Source organism: Guillardia theta (assembly GCF_000315625.1).
Source record: "Guillardia theta CCMP2712 unplaced genomic scaffold GUITHscaffold_217, whole genome shotgun sequence".
Taxonomy (NCBI): domain Eukaryota; class Cryptophyceae; order Pyrenomonadales; family Geminigeraceae; genus Guillardia; species Guillardia theta.
The window spans coordinates 24,368-39,560 of NW_005434459.1; the positions used below are offsets into that span (position 1 = coordinate 24,368).

General features: G+C 50.2%; 1 protein-coding gene across 1 annotated transcript; it reads left to right on the forward strand.

Annotated features, from left to right (window-relative positions):
- Positions 1-12,092: 12,092 nt before the first annotated feature.
- On the forward strand, positions 12,093-14,888 carry GUITHDRAFT_121189 (hypothetical protein; the record flags this gene model as incomplete). The annotated part of the gene is made up of 8 exons (XM_005819555.1): positions 12,093-12,118; positions 12,165-12,259; positions 12,317-12,378; positions 12,431-12,589; positions 12,647-12,744; positions 12,927-14,403; positions 14,554-14,662; positions 14,722-14,888. 8 exons carry the CDS (start codon positions 12,093-12,095, stop codon positions 14,886-14,888), a joined length of 2,193 nt encoding a protein of 730 aa, XP_005819612.1.
- Between the last annotated feature and the right edge of the window lie 305 nt (positions 14,889-15,193).

Genomic DNA, 15,193 nt, shown 5'->3' on the forward strand with positions numbered 1-15,193 from the left:
TCTCCTCCCACCTCCTCCTCCTCCTCCTCCTCCTCCTCCTCCTCCTCCTCCTCCTCCTCCTCTTGCTGCTCCTGCTGATGGGGGTGGTGCTGGCTCCTCCTCCTTACGAGTAGGGGTCTTGTGGGCATGGGAGGAAGAGCTCTCTCTCTCGCTCTTCTTACTCGAAGCTCCGGCGCGAAGGTTGGGATACTCTACCATCACCTCCAGCCGCACTCGCTCCTCGATGAAGCGCATCAGGCTGTCTCGGATCTGCATCGCGTCAAGAGGAGGCGACAGCGTCATCTCTAGGATCTTCTCCCCGTCCTGCAGTCGTCTGCTCCCTCCAGCCAGGCTGCCGGCGTGAGGGACGTCCGTTCCCCGCGGGAACTGGTACTGGAGCTTGGCCAGGAGAGTCTCTACCTGAGCGAGGAGGAGGCTGCCTAGGGATCTCAGGGACGACTCGAGGGTCTTGGCAACGCCGTTTGCGGTCTCGATGTCAGCCATCTTGTTCAGGACGAGCTTCTGGAGTTTTGCGTCCTTGGCCTCAAGCTGCTTGACGTTCTCCTGCAGAGATTCGCATTCTGCTGTGATCGCATCGACCCGCAACTTCGCCGCCTTTGCGCTCTCTTCCTTCCTTTCCACGTCCCCGCGAAGTTTCCGGATGCTCTCCCTCAGGGTTGCCACCTGCTCCTCCTTCTCCTGCAGCTCGGAGACTTGCTGGTTGAGCTTGTCGATCTTGAGTCGCAGCTCCTTGATAATCCCTTCCTTCCTCAGCAGATCTGCGTTCAGCGACTTGACCTTCTCCTGCAGCCGCTGAACCTCCTGCGCTACATCCTCCCTCTCCTCGATCGACGAGAGTTTCTCTCGGAGGTTCTTGATGGTCTGCTCCTTCGCCTTCAAGTCCTTCGTCAGCCTCTTCAGCTTCTCGTCCAGGTTGTCCCGTTCCTGCTGCATCGACTTGAGAGCCAGGTCTTGCTCGGCGCGATCAGCCTTGCACGCGCTCAGCATCTGCGACTTCTTCGCCATCTCTGCGCTGACGCTCTTGACATGCTCGCGCTCCCGCTTCAGATCGTCCTTGAGAGAGGCCCACTCGTCGGGCGAGTGCCAGCCCTCCATCGCGATCAGCTGTTGGTGCATGGCCTCCATCTCGTTCGCCGCCACCGTCATGTCTTCCTTGATCTGCTTCCTCATCTTCTCCTTGTCGCTCTCGAGCTCCACCACCCTCTCCCTCACGAAGGAAAGTTCTCGCTGAAGGCTGGCCGCCCGCTCTTCCGCTCTACTTCTTTCCTCCTGGTTGCAACGTCAGCAAGAGTGGAAGGAGAATGTCTGCGGCAGAGGCATCAGAGGCAGCAGAATCACCTCGGCGCGGGTACAAGCCTTGTTCTTCGCCTTCAGCTCTTCCTTAGCACCCTCGAGCTCTTCGCTCATCGCATCCAACTTAGCGGTGGTTGCCTGGAGCTCGTCATGGCCTGTGGAATCAAACGTGCATGTAGAACCTTGCTGATATCTTTGTGTTCTTTCAACTCCTTCTTGAACACCTCCAACAGCGAGTACAACTCTGAGGTGTCCTCGGGGCCTTCCTGCTGCGAGGTCGCCTGTAGGGCTGCCACCCTTGCTCGCAGCGAAGCAATCAGCTCGTCTTGCGCTTTAAGCTCGTCGACGTGCCTGTACTCACGTCAATCGAGTAGAACCTGTCATGGGGAGCTGGAGGGCAAGGAGAACTTGTCATGGGGAGCTGGACAGCTGGGAAGGCACAAGAGTTGAGTCAAGGCCGTTCACCGGGCATTTGGAGAGTCGTAAAACCCTTGGCCCTCTGAGACTGGGGAGTCAGGAGGAGGTAGGACCCGTGAACGGCTGGGGGATGAAGTTCAGCGAGGTAAAGGACAATCTTCAAGCAGAAAGTAGGACACCTGCCGTGACTCCTGTCACTGCCCTTGACCTGATCTCCGTATTCTTCTCTGACGCTCCATTGCTGCGCCTCTAGGGCAAGCACTTTGGCGTTGGATTTCTCAGCTTCACTGGACTTTTCCTCCAACTTTCTGCATTGCACTTGAGGGTCAGGGACAGTGGAAAGGTTGTGAAGTCCAGCTGTACCGTCGGAGCGAAGCAATCTCTCCGTTCAGAGAGCTCATAAGGTTTTCAGCGTCAGCCAACTTCTTCCTTTGGTTGTCAATCTGTGCCTGAGACGAGTAAGGAGCAGCAACAAGGGGACTCTACTCGTACCACATATTCTTGCTCCAAGGCTTCTTGCTCCCTGCAACCCACCTCGTCAGCCTGACGCAAAATATTCGGGGACGAATCGCACGTCTTGTAATGGTTCAGCTCCTCCTGCCAAGATGACATCAGTTCTGTAGGATCAAGTGATATTTGAGCACCTGGAATCGCAGCATCTGTGCGCTCGACTCGGCCGTCTTCTTGTCCAGTTGCTGGTTGAGCGCATCGCACCTCCTGTAAAGTTCTTCTCTCTCAGCTCTCAAACTCTTCACAAGTTCCTCCGTCTCTCTCATCCTGCAGTCGAAGGGGATGAGATTGAACCAGCAGTCAGTCATACTTCAACCTTTTGTTCGAGTCCTTTCTCCACACCTCCTCCAACTCCACGATCCGTCGTTGCATGCTTTCGATCTAGATGGCGACATTTAAGGACACCAACACCAAAGTCCCACTCTGCTCACCTGCGAATTCTTGTCGTGGATGACCTCTTTATGGAACAAGAATTGTTTCTCCACCACAGTTGTCACGCTTCCAACTTCCCTTATCACTTGGGAAATTTCTCGTTGAATCTTCGACAGCAAGTCAGGATATTCGGTCTCCACGAGAATAAGTGCACATACCTGCGAAGCAAAATTCGAAAAGTTGTTCCTATCCTGGATGAATTTGAGGTGTTTGGTTTCTGCAGAACAAGCTCGCGATTCTTGATTCTTGAGGTCCTAAAAAGTGCTGATTATCAGCGTGTGAATGACCGGCAAGGGCTCACCTTCTTGCACTCGCTGAGTTGGTTGACGACGTCATCGAGCTTTTGTTTAAGGAGGGAGTTCTCCTTCAGAGTAGAGTCAGACTGGACAAGAGTGAAGGAGAGACTATTTGACCTTTGTTTGCTCTCGGACCTGAATGTTGAGCGCCTCGTTTGCCTTCTGCTCCTCTATAAGATTTCAAGCAATTCGGAGGAGCAAACCTCACATTCAACTTTGACAGGGACTCTTTCAGCTTGACCTCGGTGTCCATTTCTTTCAAACACCTGGAAGATCTCTCTTGTCAATACAAGACAGAGCACCTGAAGGGAATAAATCAGAACCTTGAAGCTAACTCTAGCTCGGCATCATGTGTGGGTACACGACTTTGACTGGATTCCTTGGCCTGACCGCTCTCCGACGTCTTCACATCCGATAGCTCATGCTCCAACTCCCTTATCCTCTTCTTATATGATTCTTCCTTCAGCCTGAAGCCATAGATCTCCTAGAAAGCATTGGTCACAGGTGTGCAGGAAAGCAATCTGATTCATCATGCAGTATCACGAGTTCTTCCTACCTGATGAAGAACCAGAACTTCATTCGTTTTTGGATCGTGTGATGAGACATTAGATTCGTTGCCCTTGACAGGTGTAGATTCTTCTTCAATGGCTGGTAATCGACTGTTGGCCTCGTCCTGTATCTCTTCTCTGGCTCTCTGAAACTGAACAAAGTCGTTGATATGGATCCGCACCAATCTCAGCTGAACTGCATACTCTTGAACGACCGCTGCCAACTCATGTTGAAGGATTTCAGTTTGCTGCTTGACTTGCTCAGCCAGCAACGATTTCTGTCGATCATCGGCTTCCACTTCCTTGTACTCGACCTCTCTCTGTTCGAGGTTCAAGCAATCAATCTTTATCCTCGCATCTGCTAGCTGCCTCTTGAGTCTGTCGACCTCCAAGGCATGTTTCGAAGTTGCCTCGAGCATCTTCTGCTTCAAGGAATTCATCTCCTTTTCGTATCGCTCCTTCACTGGCTCCTTGATCTTGACCGTTCTCTTGGGGTTTGTGACATTGAGTTCTTTCAGGGTTTCATTGGACCCTCGAGCCGGCACCTGATTTCCTCCATGTAAGATGATTGCTTGCATGTCTTTTTCAGCTCGAGACAAATTATTCATCTGATGTTGAACTCTGTTCGATAAGGTCGCGCAGATGGAAGAGAACTGAGTGCTTTCAGCATTCTTGTCAAGTTCAGCGATGAAAGATTTCAAGGAGGCTTTTTGAGCGATCTCCTCGACTAGTTGTGATTTCACCCTTGAAAGAATGTTGGAAGGAATCTCGTGATGCTCATTCAAGTCCCACAGTGCCTGTATGAAGACTTGTTCGGACGAGCTCTGCTTATCCAGAATGTTGTCCAACACGTACAACCAATCAAGAAGATCTTGTGGGGATTTTCCTGCAGACTTTGTTCCCTGAATTGTTCGACGTTTCGTGCTGGTACTGTCCTGACTTGCAGCAACCTCATGAAGGTTCTTGTTTGTTTGCTCGTTCATCGAGAAGAAGAGATTTTGAGTCTGTTGCAGTTGCTGGATCGTCCCATCCTTCTGTGCAATCACAATTCTCAATTCTTGTTCAGTTTGTAGCGCACGCTTCAGCTTTCTGTTTGCATCAGTCTCGGCCACCTTCGCTGCTATCACTTGTTTCGAAAGTGCCGTAGCAGACGCCTGGTTCTTGCTCCCATCCTTCGATGCTACTTGAGCCAACGTCTTCTCTAACGAAGCCAGAATTTCGTCCTTCCGCATCAGCTCCTCTTGGAGGGAGAAAGTTTCGCCCTTTAATCCGTTGATTTCTGCCGAGAGCCTGAAAGCCTCCTCATCGTGTACAAGATCATTCTCTTTCGAATTGACCACATCCTTGACAAGATCCAGATCCGTCTGTGTGTATCTTTCAATCACATTCCTGGACTGTCTCAAGAGTTCGATCTTTTCAAGCTCTTCCCACTTCTTCTGGATTCTTTCGAGCTCCATTTCGTTCTGTCTTTCAAAAATCTCCTTATTTCTTTGAAATTCCACGACAATATCACTCTTTTGAGCCAGAAATTCCTTTTCTAACTTGTCTAGCTGACTCCTGTTCATCAAACCAGAATAAGTAAGGTGAAATCAGAGATGTTGAGCAAATGATATGTGAGATTGTCACCTGAACGAGAGGGCTGTCTCAGATTTCCATCTCTCTGAATCTTCGTACAAGGCTTTGAACTTTGATGCTTCCTCGTGCGATTTCTCTGCATTGGTATGTGCAATTTGAAGTTCTGCCTTCAAAGTGAACAAATCTGCAACAAATTTTGTATCAAACAGAGCGATTCAACTTGATTTGATGTATTCACCGGCTTCCGCTTTGCTCCACATCTCGTAAAGATCTTCAGGTCGGCAGGGCAAGTCAATTTGTGGAGTCTTGCTCTTGAGAGACTTCAACTCGTGCTGCTCGTTTGATCAAGAGAATAGATGAAACAAGGTCAACTTGTACCTGCATATCCACCATTCTCTCTTCCAGTCGCTGGTTTTCGTCACTGAAGATCGTGTTCCGCCTGTGACAGGATGAGTCTGGAACAAACATAGAGGTTCTAATGGAGGAAACACTGACTTTCGAAGGTCATCGAGACGTCGTTGTGCATGACTGAGCTCTTCTTTCAGGAGTTCTTGTGCAGCTTTCTGGGAGCTGAGTTCATCGGCAAGGCGAACAATCTACGGATCTCATCACGGACAGTCCGGGAGGATTCAAACGAAACAACCGGATCTGAAAAACTCTCGTCTGTGATGTACTTGAGAATTTCATTCCGAAAGTACTCGAGGAGTGACTTCCGTAACTCCTGCCAGGGATTTCACAATCCAACAGCACAAGGCGAGAAGCAAACAACCTCGACTTTGGAGCTTGACATCTTCTCAGCCTGCAAAGTTGCGTTGGCTAACGCCTGCATCCATGGTCACGACGCTCTCATCATTGGAAATTCTGGAGACCATCGAATGCTCAGAAGCCAAAATTTCTTGACGGCGTTTCAAAGACTCGTGAGCCTGCGAGATAAGATCAAAGGAGACCAGGAAACACAGCGATCTACCTGAGAGAGAGAGTCTCTGTCCGCACACGCCTGAGCTAAGGATGAGGAGTACTCAACAGCCCTCTTGTTTGCCAAGTCCAACTGCATGAAATGTGAGAGGAAGAAGATTCGAAAGAGTTTCTATTCACCTGAGAGATCAGGATCTGTATCTTGGATTCAAGAACTGCAACGCGAGTCCATGCCTTGTTGTGCTCTGATGAAAAACTTTCTCTCCATCGTTGCAGCACATCGGCGACACTGTTTGACAGTTTGAGAGGAGGACATCAAGTCAATGAACAGGGATTCTTGCACACCGATTCTCTTCGAGGATCTGCGACCTCAAGCTCATGTCGAGCGACGATGACAAGATCTTGTTCTTGTTCTCTTGTAGTGTCAAATTCCATTCTAACAAGAACTTGGCTTGGATCAGTTGTTCAACCTGAAGGTGGAGTCAAATGAATCGATGCATCGAGATGAAATGAAATGTACCATGAGAGTCGCATCCGAGATCATGTTCTCTTGAAAATCCTCAAGCATCTGCTGGGTCAAAACTTCATGGGCTTCAACTTCACGCCTGTATTGCTCTGCCCTTTGAAATAGCGTGCCAAGAATTTGATCTCTCAAGGATGCCGCCTTGATTTCAAAATATTAGTCAAATCTCTCAAAAGTGTGATGAACCTGGAATGGACTCTCGAACATCTGTGCTTTGGCTATGAGATATTGAGAGTCTTGATAGACTTCTTCTAGCCTTTGTTGTAACTCTGCTTTGTGCCTCCTCGTCTCATCGTCTAAACTGAGTTTATATGCATGTATTTCAGACTCGAGCTCATTGTGATACATGGCTTGGCGGTCCAACATTTGATTGGCCGCAGCGAGTTCATTGTCTTTGGAAGTCATCTCTGCTCGCAAGGCACCGATCTCCCGGGTTTGCAACTCTTCGTTGTCTTTCGAAGCTTGCAATCTTTCACTTTGGAATGAACACTTTTCCTGTAACTTGCCATTCTCTGCTTCCAGCTGGTTGATTCTCCACACCCGATCTTCCAACAGGTGATGCAGCTCAGAGTTTGAAATCTGCAGCTGAAGTTCATTCGCCTTGCAGGAAGAGATGCTGGCGGTCAACACAGCAATCTGTCTGTCAAGAGGGGATGTTCCTTGGAGTGCTTCAATCGTTTCCAGCAGGACAGTGAGCTGTGCACTTGCATTTGTCAGGTTCAGCTGCAATCTCTCGTTTTCTCTCTGAGCATACTCTCGAGCTTGTTTGACCTTAGAATCTGCTTCCCGGAGAGAAAGTCGAAGCTCCTCGTTCTCCCTCTCTAGCGCTTCGACGCTCTTCTTGTACATGAAGGTCTGGTTTTCTGCCTCTTGGAGGGAAAATTGTCTCTGTTCCCGCTCCAATTTCAACTGGTCCTTCTCCCGTGTCACCTCAATGAGACGTTGCTGCATTGCAGACAATTCCTTCTGAAAGTTCACAGTAGACACGTGAATTCTCTCAGGTACTCCCACCTTTGAGGAGAAATATTCTTCTTGTTGATCCAATAGCTCCCTCTTCAACGATTCCACGTATCGTTCAACTAAGGCTTTCGACAATCTCTCGTTCTTCAATTGCTGAGCGCTGACAAGAAAATCTTTCCTGCAAGCACTTACATCGTTCTCAACTGCTGTGAGATTTCTCTCCAGTCTGGCAATGAACTTCTCAGATTCTCCCACAAAAGCATGCAATTCAGCTTCCTTCTTCTTGTGCAACTTGCTGCTCGTGTCAATCTCAGAAGATTGACGGTCGTGCTCCTCCTTGGCTAATTTCAGGAGGCCTTCGAGTCTTTTGAGTTCTTCTTCTTGGATCTCCAGCTGGTGTGACATGGTGTTGATGAGCAAATCGTCGCTGCCTGAATGCTGTTTTGATAGGATAACTTTCTTTTCCAACTTGGCTATGCGCTCCACAAAGGATTTGTTTTCTTTTGAGAAATTCTCTGCCTGCTGTTTGGAGAAATCCAAGTCCATCTGCAGTCGCTGCTCAGAAGCCCTTAGCGCTGAGATTTCTTGCATCAAATTAGCAACTTTCTTATGTAAATCAGACTTGGAACTCAAGATCTTCACATTGCGTTCCATGTCTTGAATCTTCAGGTGACCACTCTCTCGCTGTATTCTGAGCTCATGATTCAGATTCGAGATGATTTCTTTCTGTCCCCTCAGCTTCTGGTCCCATTCCTCTTGCAAAGAGATCTTGTCATGCTCTACTTGCATCAGATTGCTCCTCAGCGATTCAAGCGCCTTAGACTGCATAGCTATGGTGCGTTCAAGATGCTTTTTCTCTGAGGCCAATTGGTTTTCGATCTCATTCGTCGTCTTCGAAACTAAAATGCCTTTGATCCGTGAATGGTCAGAACGGACAATTTTCTCGTTCTGCTGCACAAGACTATCATCCTTGCCAGCGAATGCAACAATCCGATCATGATAAAGTCGCAGGGTCTGCTTGCACGTCACTAGCTCTGCTTCCAGCTCCTTCAGCAGGTCTGCATATTCTCGATTCTGGATTGAAAGTGCCTCTGCTCTTGACTTCATTGACTTAGCTTCCTTCGACAGACCTTCTGCTCGTCCTCGCCATTCATTCAACTCAAGGCTGAGCTTCGAAGTAATCCCTTCCATGTTCTCGTTCGATTTGTCGATGAGCCCAGCAGCGCGATTGAGCTGTTCTTCTTGCGCCAAGGCTGTTCCTTGGGCAGTCTGTTGAATTCTTTCGAGCTTCGAAACCTGCGCGTTCAGTCTCTGGATCTTGGCTTCTGCATCTTTGAGCTTCCCTTCAAGCACCTGTTCACGATTCGAACCATTTTTGACATCAGACTGAAAGTTTCCTTTAAATTCTGTCCCTTGCTTTGCACGGGTTGAAGGTTCATAGCATCCAGCGCTATCTCCATCAGATTCAACCAAGGTAATCGTGCCCAGTGAGTCAGGGCTCTTGGAACCTTCAAGCATGTTCTCATTCAGCTGCGCAAAGGGCTGCTGCCATGAGTGCAGATTATGACTTGGGATCTTAAACTTGCGGCAGAACGTGACGAATTGAGACTGTAGAGTTTTGAGATCCGGCGAATCTGAGATCAGTTGCTCATCATATGCCAAAGTCCACGTTCTTGTCAGGAAGTCTATGATTGCTTCCATTCGAAATGCCTGGCAAGTAGCACTTCAGACAAGGCACACAAACAACTGTTGCATTGACCTTGTTGCTCATATCCAACGAAGTGCTCGAAGGGACAGATAAACCTGCATGAGTGTCAAAGACTAAGGCATGGACTGAAGTGCATTACCATTCTGAATCTCCTGCAATACATGATTCTGCTGCAAATAGAAGAAACGGTTCAAAGTACGATTTCGTTCAATCTGCAAATTCTTGTCTCTTGATACCTGCATAGCCTCATCACTGAAATAAAACATCACAGTCTTAAGCGAGCATACTTTGGTTGAAGATGAATCAATCGCATTGCTCTTTGCAGCTGGAAAATTTCTTTCCTCCATTCCTCCACGAGCGTACTGGAGAAGCGATCATCACAACAAGAAGCAGCAGTGGCAAGAAAGGCAGTCCGACTCACCTCTCGCCCAATAGACAGCTCTGCAACTAATGCATCAAGTTGACTACTTTGTGCCTTAATTTCTCGTTGAAGCTCTGCAATCTGCATGTCCTTGGATTCTAAAATTTTGGCCTTTTCCCGTAGATCGATCAGCTCGTCTTCGTTCTCTGCTCTCTCCCTAAGCAGCTCGTCCAGTTGAATCTCCATTTTCGATTTAGATTTGATACTATCCTGCATTTGTTTCTAAAGCGAATCAACATCAGACAGAAATAACAAGGAACGACAAAGAAACCTTGAGAGCAGTTTGCTCGACGAGTTTTCCTTGAAATTCCTCCAACCTTGCCTTCAACCCCAAACATTCTTGATTCACTTCTACATTACTCATCATGGCGATGCCGACTTTCTCATCACGATCTTTCTGCAAATTTTCCAATTCTTTTTCACATTCTCTCAGCAAGGATTCTGCTCTTGATCGTTTGCTTTCAGATTCTTCTTTGGCATCAGAAAGTCTTTGTAGTTCGCATTGAAGGTTCTCGATCTTGGATAAATGTATCAGGTATCACAACTCACTGTCACATGCAATCTTACCTTCTGATCTTTGGCTTTCAAGATCCTCAGCACCTTTCTGTCGCGCTCTTCCAATTCTTCATCGGCTTTCTTTTGAATCATGTTGTGATCAACCTTTCCCTCCAATAGCTGCGCTTGCATCTCTCGAACGTACTCAACCTGCTTTTGCAACACGCTTTCACCCTCCTCCAGTTCTTCCCTTTTCCTATCCGAAATTTCAGCATGCATTCCTTCAACCTCAATTGCAATCTCACCTCTCCCAATCTTTACACCTTTCATCCAGCTCATCGCATTTGCGCCTCAATTGCTCACATTCTCTGGCAACGCCCTGAAGTTGAGAAAGTTCTGACAAGTAGTTTTCAAGCCTAGCCTTCAAGTTCTCATTCGACAGATCTCTCGTTCTGATCTCTTTCTCAAAGTCTGCCTTCAATTCTGAGATATACTCCTCATACTGTCTGCGAAGGTTCATGATTCCAGAGTCCTTGCCAGGCTCCATGGCATCTCTCATCGAATCGTGATGTTGAGCGCTCTCTCTGCATGGATTTGGAATCACGAAAGCCGCAGCAGCCTTCGACTCGTGCGCAGGTCTTCCTGCCAACGGCAACGATGGCACAGCGATCTTACTGTTGGGATCAGCTGGTTGAAACGAGACCATGAACTTCTTCTCGAAGTACTCAGACTTGAGGAAGAATGTCTCCTTGTACGGCGATCCATTCTTCTTCCTGGCCACGGCCTTGTTCAGCTTTAACCGGATCTGTACTGTCCTCGTCTCCCCGGGCCCCAGAGTGAGCAGGGAGGGCTCCACAGAGAACCGATCGCTGTTACCTACACGGATCCTGAAGCTCACAGAAGTTGTCAGGATGTTCTTGATCTCCAGGTTCTGGATGTAGGTTTGATTCGGCCGGACATCCGCGAAGTTCACTTCCTCCGGATACAGCACGAGCGACTCCATCGCTGCAAACCCCTCCACGCCTCTACCTCCCTCAGCTATGGACGCGCAGCGCCTGTTACACGACGATCCATGCCCTCGGCCTCGCCATCTTCTCCATCCTCGTCCACTGATCGACTGCTACTCCTTCTCCTCCTCCTCCTCTCCTCCTCTCCCTTCGCCTCCCTCACACCCTCCCTTCCACCATTTTCGGCGGGAAAGCATCAAATCGAAGACCCTCATCCCCCTCATACCCAGTAAGTACTCATCCCCCTCAGATCCCGGGCCTCACTCACTGGGCCGGGCCCGGCCGCGGTCACGGGCGGGCCGCACCGGCTGAATCACTGCCGGGGGAATTTCCGAGTGCTCGCCCGAGTCTGATGTTGTTTACTCTGTGAAAGTGCCAAACGGCGAGAAGACGATCTTTACTCAAAGTTAAGTTAAAAATCAGTACGAGGACAATCAGGAGAGCCGCAGTGTCGCACAGGCCAAACTTGAAACGGCGAGAAGAGAAAAGACAGCGAGAACCAAACCCAATCCTGCCGACTGCTGTCCCCCAAACTTAACTGATACCTTCACTTAACTGCGAGAAGACGATGTCGCTGTGGCCGCCGCCCTCAGCAATGAGTCCCGGCAGACCGTGAATGCCAGTGACCGTGACCTCCGGAACTGACTCGCGAGTTCGCCGGACTCCGCCGGGCCCGGTCCAATCTCAGTGACCGCCGGAGTCCGCCACGGTCAGGACAAGACTCGTAACTGCCATGTAACGGCGCTGATGAGAATGATTGACCAACCGTTCAACGGAAGCCGCAGTGCCATGACGGGTGAAGGTAAGAGGAGAGGACGGAGAGAGAAGCTGCTGGCGGGGGGAGGAGAGGAAGAGGAGAGGACGGAGAGAGAAGCTGGCGGGGGGAGGAGAGGAAGGGAGGGAGATGAAGGGAAAAGAAGATGATGAGGTTGAGACGAGGGACTGGAACATCATCTCGGGAGAGACAGACCTTGCTTGTGCCTGTTTTCGTCATGCAGTGTACCGGTCTTGAGTCAATGTAATGCTGTGCTGAACAGGCGGTGTGGGGCTTGACGGTGGTAAAGAGGTGAGTTTCAATGCGTTGGATGTAGACTGAGGCTGACTGTTGTCGTTCCACTCGAAAATTCATCTTGGATTCTGCAGATTCAAGAGGAAAGCGGTGATCACCATCTAGATTAAAAGTACGAGCTGCTTGACGGTTTTCCTTCTGCTGCAGATTTGAAGGACCTGCTAGCCCATGAGAACCAAGTCCGACCTGTAACAGGAGCCGCGCTGCCGGTTCTTGAGGAGGAGGAGGCGGAGCAACACTCGATCTCATGAGCCTCTACAGGTGGAGCATGAGGAGCTATCCCAGGAAGCTCTGCCCGTCGAACCTGAGTTGAGTCCGGTGAAGGACAGAGTCGGCAGAGTTCGACCGGATGGCGATGGAGCTGTACATGTGGGAGACGCGGGGGATGTGGAGGAAGTAGCAGGCAGCGAAGCAACACAGGTTGAGGATGGAGGAAGCATACAAATATTCCATGTTGGAGGACATGCTGAGGGTCAGGTGGAGGTGGAGGAGGGGAAACAGGGAGAGGGGCAACAGCAGGCTGTTGTTGAAGCCAAGACCGACGATGCTCACCAAGAACCACGACTGCAGACTTGGTACGAGGACGCGCAAACCTCTGACGATGCCGACTCTCACGCGAATCAGGGAAGTCCCTGAAGAGGGAGGAGGAGGAAGAGGAGGAGAAGAAGGAAGTCGCCGCTGAGCAGCCATTCAGCAGAGCATTCACTCACGTAGAGGAGAAGACAGTGTTTAGGAAGCGTGTAATGTCGCTGGATAGGACTATGAGTTGCCCTACTGGGACGGTCGATGAAGTCAGCTACAAGGAAACTCAGGGTAGGCTGATGGATGCTTCCGTTGAGCAGCGGACCATGGGGTTTGCTCTAGCATGGAACAGATCGCGCATGTACAGGCGGCTGTCGCAGAGTCTGGACGGGTCGATGAGAGGAGCTCTGGTACACAAGGACTTCAACCCTCCGACAGTAGGAGAGGTGGAGGAAATGATCAAGAGCCTGTCGTCTCCCGTGACTCCCTCGAGAAGGAGCTCGGTCGGCAACAGCGGGAAGGAGTCGTTGACGAAGGAGGAGGATGGGACGTCCGTGCTGCCCTTCTGGAAGGTCTCGGACGAACTGGATGAGATCATCCGGTCGAACCAGGCGAGGAGCCTGATCGACGAGGACGGGAAGTTTTCAGCTCTGATCAAGAGTAGGAAGAGGAGGGAGATGATTCGCAATTCCTCTGCCATTGTGATACAGCGAGCAGTCAGGAGGTACCTCCATGCTATCCACGAGAGGCCTTGGATCGAACACCGCAAGGTGAAGGACAACGTCGGGAAATGGATCCATGCTCTTATTCCCCATGGGACGGCGGACGGGATGAAGGTGTTCAGGGACGAAGTACTGCTGTGCTCGTGGTGGAGGGAGAAGGTCCCTGAGCAGAGCAAGGAGGTGTTCGACCTGTCCAGAGCGAAGATCCTGACGCAGCCTCGATGCCAGGGCAGGAGCATGCAGGGCAGGATCAGCCTGCATGAGGTACACGCCGAGACGTCAGCGAGGAGCAGAGAGCTTAACATCATGCTGGACCGGTACGCTGACGAGCAGATCGAGCGGTGGAGGCAGAAGCTTGACCCGATGTTCTCCACTACCTACGGGGAGGAGGAGGAGGGCAAGGGAGGAGAAACTCTCTCTACCGTCCTCTTCACTCCCCGCAACGAGAAGCGGTTGAGAGTCTACAGGAGCGGAGCAGAGCGCTCCAGAGTCTCTCCCCTCCACCTCTCCCGCGGGCTGGCAGCAGCTGACGCTCCTCCTCCTCCCCGCGTGAAGATCCTCGGAGTTCAGCAGCCTGCCATCCGATCGTACTTCCAGAGGAAGCTCCATCATCTGCCCGGTCCAGTCCTGCGGCAGGAGGGCGGCGACAGCACTGAGCCGGCCCACGAGGAGGGGATGAGCAGGAAGCAGGAATGGAGAGAGTTCAAGCCTCGTCCTCCTCCCAAGACAGGAAGGGACACCAGGAGGCTGCCAAGGCTCAAGCACAGAAGGAAAGTTGAAGGAGGAGCAGGAGCAGGAGCAGGAGAGGCAGAAGGAGCCGGAGCAGGGGCAGGAGCAGGAGCGGGAGAAGGAGCAGGAGGGAGGAAGAACGTGTACGATCGATTGATCAGTGTTCTCCGGAAGATCGCGGAATCTCTCAGGCTGGAATCTTCAGCTGAGGGTCTGCTGTTTAAGAAGGAGCTCATCTTCGAGATCGAATCTGTCAGTCAGGTCCTCTCCTCTCCTCTCCCTCTCCTCTCCTCTCCTCCTCTCCTCTCCTCTCCTCTCCCCTCTCCTCTCCTCTCCCCTCTCCTCTCCTCTCCTCCCCCTCTCTCCCCTCCTCTCCTCCCTCTCTCTGCTCTCCTCTCAACGTCTCTTCAGGACCTCTGGGAGGTTGGGGATGAAGCAACTGTCGGTCTGCTACAGAAGTCCAAGGAGGACATTCAAGAAGCGCTGTACCTGGAAGTCCTGGCGGCGCTGCAACAAGGAGGTGTGAATTTTTTGGTGATGATGATGGAGATGATGATGATGATGATGATGATGATGAAGGTGATTGTGATGGAGATGATGATGATGGTGACGACGACAACGACGACAACGATGATGATGATGATGATGATGATGAAGATGAAGATGATAGTGATGATGAAGATGAAGATGATAGTGCATTTTACATTCATAAGAATGATATTGACGATGACACAGACGAGGGATGATCGGCTCTTTTCAATTCTCACGATTTTTTTCTTCTCACATTGACGTTTCATCACCATGTAGACATCGTTTTTTATTCTTTTCTCTTCTTTTGTAAATACTGACAAGCAACCCAAAAACACTCCACAACTTGTTTGTGTTCTATTCTATTCTCCCATGAACATCTAGTATATCAATACACCTTCGACTTTGCATCCTATTTCATCTTGCCGTTTCCTCTCTCCTATCGCTTATTCGTCGCTTTCGTCCTCTCTTTTTTCCTTCCTCCTGGTTTCATCCAAGGATCTGCAACGCCTTCACTGTCTCC